The sequence below is a fragment of the Mandrillus leucophaeus genome, unplaced genomic scaffold (genome assembly GCF_000951045.1).
Source record: "Mandrillus leucophaeus isolate KB7577 unplaced genomic scaffold, Mleu.le_1.0 Scaffold266, whole genome shotgun sequence".
Taxonomy (NCBI): domain Eukaryota; kingdom Metazoa; phylum Chordata; class Mammalia; order Primates; family Cercopithecidae; genus Mandrillus; species Mandrillus leucophaeus.
In genome coordinates, this window is record NW_012102765.1 from 2,173,515 (window position 1) to 2,178,416 (window position 4,902).

The 4,902-nt window shown below is 58.0% G+C and overlaps 1 protein-coding gene across 1 annotated transcript in view; it reads left to right on the forward strand.

Annotated features, from left to right (window-relative positions):
* The first annotated feature begins 665 nt into the window (after positions 1-665).
* CRYGN (crystallin, gamma N) overlaps positions 666-4,902 on the forward strand; it is a 12,766-nt gene continuing 8,529 nt past the window's right edge. Inside the window, exons 1-3 of the mRNA XM_011984326.1 lie at positions 666-939; positions 2,570-2,818; positions 4,494-4,639. Coding sequence (XP_011839716.1) covers positions 919-939; positions 2,570-2,818; positions 4,494-4,639 — 416 coding nt within the window. The 5' untranslated portion in view covers positions 666-918. The remainder of the gene's footprint in view (positions 940-2,569; positions 2,819-4,493; positions 4,640-4,902) is intronic.

The following is a 4,902-nucleotide window of genomic DNA, read 5'->3' on the forward strand; positions in this document are numbered from 1 at the left end:
CTGCTCACGCCACAATCTCTGAGCCTCTGCTTTCTGCCAAGTGCTTCGTCCAGGGCTCTGGGGAACTCTCCCTCCGCGGTGGGACTCCTTTGTGCAGTAAACTGATCCTGGGCGTCCAGGGTGCTACGGTTGGTGCAGCAGAGAGGCAAGGGGCAGAGCACTGTGCCCCCAGCTCAGGGCAGCGCGGGTCACCTGGGCACCCTAGGCAGGATCTTCAAGGAGAGAGGGACCCAGGGAGGGAGAGTGCCAAGGAGGGAGGCAGGCAGGAAGAGAGCGGGAGGAGAGGCAGGCCTGACCTGGCCTGGCATTTTGGGAAAAGGGGGAGGGCGTGCATCAGGGGCTGGGTGAGTAGGAGCAGGAGGTCTAAGGTGGGGACCTGGGAGCTCAGACGAGAGCAGCCGGGGGAGGGGCGGTCAAGCGCTGTCTGTCTGTCCGGGAAGCTTGGGTTGCATCCTCCCGGAGACAAGTTGGCACCAAGGTGAGACTGCGTGCAGCCAGGTGAGAAAGGGGAGTGGACTGGGAAGCTCGGAACAGGTCTTGGGAGGGAGGGAGATGGGCCTGAGGGCTGAGGGGCAGCGCCGGGGAAGAAAGGGCTGGAGAGACACCCCCACTCCTCCCTTCACCACTCCAAGGCAGGACAGGGGCAGCCGCGGGCTGGGCGGGAGGGCTCAGGGAGGAAGGAGGCCTGGGAGCTAAACGTGGAGAGCACACGGAGACCCCGGGCAGGGCGGGCTGCATTCGCGGTGGCACAGGGTGGCCGCGGCGGGTCTCAGCAGCCTGGTGGCCCCTCGGGCTTAGCACGCCCGACAGCACTAACGCGCCGGGGCCGGCCCAGCAAATCTTTTGTCCGGGGCGGCGCTGAGCCAGCAGGGAGCTGCCGGGTATAAACCGGGACCCGCGGATGGGGCGGGGCGCACCATGGCGCAGCGCTCGGGAAAGGTGAGTGAGTCCCTTAACCCCAAGGAAACCGGGCAGGGCCCCACCTTCGCCCCCTGTGCGAGGGGATTCAGGAGGGTGCACACTGTTGCTGGATGACAAACCCAAGGGAAGCTGGTTTAATTTCTTAATAAAACGGGGTCGACCTGGGGCCTCTCTAGTGTGGGTGGATAGGAAGGTCTCCATCTCCACTCCTTCCTTCCGGGGTTCCAACCCCTGGCCTCGCAGTCAGGAGCAGGGAGGGTGGTCAGACTCCCTGGGGCTTCCTCGGGGTGGGGGAGGCTTGGCTTGTCCCACAGCCCTCGGCCCCACTGCCGCAGCTTCTTTGCCCAAGGCTGGTCTGTGTGGCTTGTCCTTCCTCAGGGTCTCTTCAGGGACACTCAGGGCTGGTTCTCTGAAAAATGTTGAGATTTGAGGGAGCCCCGAATCCCTTTGGTGCCCAGGTCTCCCCAAAAGCCTCAGGGGCCCTCTACCAGCCCTGCCTGGTGCAGGAAGGATGGGAGACGTGGCTCTCCCGCCCTCTCTCCAGTGCCCCTAGCCTAGCCACTCCCATGAAGCCTCTGGTCTCCAGGGCCACATCCAGAGTGTCTGGGGGTGACTGTGTTGCTGTATCAGTCCGCATGGGCCAGGTGATGCTTCAGTAACAAAGGCCCCAGTAACTCTGGGGTGCAGAACACCAGGGTGTCCGCCTCCTTTCTGGTGAAAGCATGTGGCCACGCCTGACTCCAAGGGGCCTGGAAGGGCATTTCTCACGTTTTTTTGAGCGAACTGGAGACACTGGTGAGGCGCAAACGGCCATAGTGATGGGGAGCATCACTGCGCTCGGACAGGCCTGTTGTAGGGCCGCAGTTCTTGAAACCCAAAGCGTTAGGGAATGGTTGGGGTTTTAGGTTCCACAGCAGGAAAGGAGTTTGGGGGGTTGTTATTGCTTCCCTTTGTTTTGTTTCGGGACAAGGACAACCTGTGGGTGCCACGTAGCTACAGGACATGGTGTCTGAACTCCCACCAGGGTGATGGAGCTCCCAGATCTCATACGTGCCTGCTACCCAAAGGAGTGGCCTACAAAACACAGAGAGACAGGGTGGCACTTATAAGCCCTCTTTTGAGAACATTAATCCTGAGCCAGGCCCTGACGCGCTTTGGGGGATTCAGCCTCTCCAGTGAAGGAGGCCCAATCCCAGGAACCTTTCTGCAAAATATATGTTGGGTTACCACGAGAGGGCTGTGGGTGCAGTTTCTTCTTTTGAAAACACCTCCTTTAATGTTATTATCGGCTTTATGTTTTAAGAATTTAAAAAAGAGTTTAAAAATGCAGTGGAAGTTGACAAGAGCCCATTTTGAAATGGGCACCTAGACAAAGGGGAAGCCCCTGTCCCCAGACCGCTGTTGAAATTTGCCTGCTCCACTGTGGGCTCCTAAGGGTAGGAAGGAACAGGAGCTGTGTATGGCATCAGTCCGCCAGCTATTCATGCTTTTGCCCAATTGGCAAATAACGTTACTGTGTGCAGCAGGAGTGGGCTTTGGCGGGCCTGGGAGTAGGGGTTCCGTCGAGGGTGCTGGGACCCAGACGCCAGCCTCCAACCCTGAAGGAGAGAAGCCCCTGACCCTCAGCTCTGTAACCTGCCCTTTCTAGATCACTCTCTATGAGGGCAAGCACTTCACGGGGAGGAAGCTGGAGGTCTTTGGGGACTGTGACAACTTCCAGGACCGGGGCTTTATGAACCGAGTGAACTCCATCCGCGTGGAGAGCGGAGCCTGGGTCTGCTTCGATCACCCTGACTTCCGGGGCCAGCAGTTCATCTTGGAGCACGGGGACTACCCCGACTTCTTCCGCTGGAACAGCCACAGTGACCACATGGGCTCCTGTCGGCCTGTAGGAATGGTGAGTGGGCCTGTCCGCCGAGGGTTGAGGCTTCCTGCCGGAGAAACCGAGGGTCAGCCCTGGCAGACAGTGGCAAGGAATTGGGGAGCGTGGGCCTCCCAGCTTTAAAGTCTGTAAGACTGAGGAAGCTATACCCAGAGCCACCTGTGGCATGAGGTGAGTAGGTGGGGGGCCGAGTTGCTGGGAACCGAGCGGGAGTGGCCCTGAGTTTTCATACAGGTATCAGGAAACCACTTTAAGTTTTGGATCCAAAAATCTAGCTGCATTGTCCATTTAATATGCTGTTGAAATCGTCCAAATTTAGATTTCCAGCCAGATAAGGGACACTCAGCCAATGGGAGGCTGATTTGGGCCTAGTGTGGACACTGGTGCAAGTGGTCTTGTAGCACATTCTGGAGCCTTCCATGCTGAGGTCTTGGAGTGGCTGATGGAGGAAGCTGAAGAATCACCCGCCAGTCAGGGGAAAATTGGGGGACAGATCCCTTGGAATTACACAGGTAGCTGCCACCCAAGAGGTGTATGCAGGGAGGGCAGACGAGGGGCATGGCTCCCCCATGGCGAAGGACTGTTTCTGTCCAGCTGCTCCTAGGGTGGGATTTAAGCAAGGCCGTTCCCCCAGGTCATGAGTACTCGCTGACCTGCTGTGAGCTCTGGGAGCTTCAGGTGGGAAGGGGAGGATTCCTGAGCCTGGGGGCATGCATGTCTCACCACAGAGAGTCTGGGCCTATGTCTGCCGAGGACCCTCCCCTGATGCCTGGGCCGGGCGGTTCTGGTGAACGTCTGACGAACCCCAGGGAAGGGGCCTCTGTGTGGGGCCCCCTCTCTTTTCTGTATCAGTTGCAAAATCAGCTGGGCTTTGGCATCTCAAATTGTAAGAATGCTTTCTTAGTATTTCTTCCAGGCTGTGGTACAATTGGCAAAAAAGAAATTTAAATGGTTGGCCCTGGACCCTGCATAATGCTATTTATATGAAAAATATCCTTGGTATCTTGAGAACTGCTGTTCTCCTAAGAGCTATCCTGGGGCCAGCTGTGACGCAGACCAGGCCCTGCCGGCTTCTGAGCCAGGCAGGGGCTGGCCCTCCTCTGTCTTTTGGAAATGCGGGAATCATATAGGGAGACGTGCTGAGCCTAGGGGACGATGATGTCAAGGCCAGCAGGAGTTTCAGCACACGAGATCCGGTATTTGTTTTAGATTTTTGGCTTTATGTTTTACTAAAAGGTTCTATTACAGTTTTAAAACGTTATCATTTGAAGGCTTGCCTGTGGGCTGCGGCCCCGGAGTGAAGTCAGAAACGGGAGTGTGTTGGTGTGACCAGGGCAGAAGTTCCCCAGGCTGAGCACCCAGAGGGAGCCCCGAGACCCCAGCCCTGGTCTGAGCCTGAGCGCTGGCCTCTGGTCAGTTTGGCTGTCTTTGGACCTCAGATTTTCTAGTTGTAGAAAGAGGTGCTTAGACCAGCTCAGTGGCTTGAAACAGTTTTAGAGTAATAGAACCCTTTCTTCCAACCACATCTCGTGTGGAAGAACAAACAGAAGTGCGGGGTTGAAGTATGTGGGGTGGGGGTGCCCAGTGCCCTGGGTGCCTCCTAATTCCTTCCTGCCCGGGGCTTCTGTTTCTGGGAGAGGGGAATTCACAGTAGCCTCCTTCTTTCCTTCTTTTTCGCTTGGTCTTGGAGCACGGGGAACATTTCCGCCTAGAAATCTTCGAGGGTTGCAACTTCACGGGCCAGTGCCTGGAGTTCCTGGAGGACTGCCCCTTCCTGCAGAGTGGGGGCTGGGCCAAGAACTGCATCAACGCCATCAAGGTGTACGGGGACGGAGCGTGAGTACAGGCCAGCCACGTGGCCGCACCCCGAGGCCCACCTAGGCCCTTCAGCACCAGGCGTGGGAGGCTGCCCGCCATGCAGGGCTGGTGGGTGGGGTGGGAATGAGACCTGCAGCAGGGGGCAGCGTGTCCCTGGCCCCACAGGCCCTCTCTTTTCCTCAGCTGCCTCACCTGCCCCAGTCAAGCAGCGGGGAGCTTCCCCTATGGCCCAGAAGGGCCTCAGAGAGGGACCCTGGGCCCCAGAGGCATCCTGAGACCTT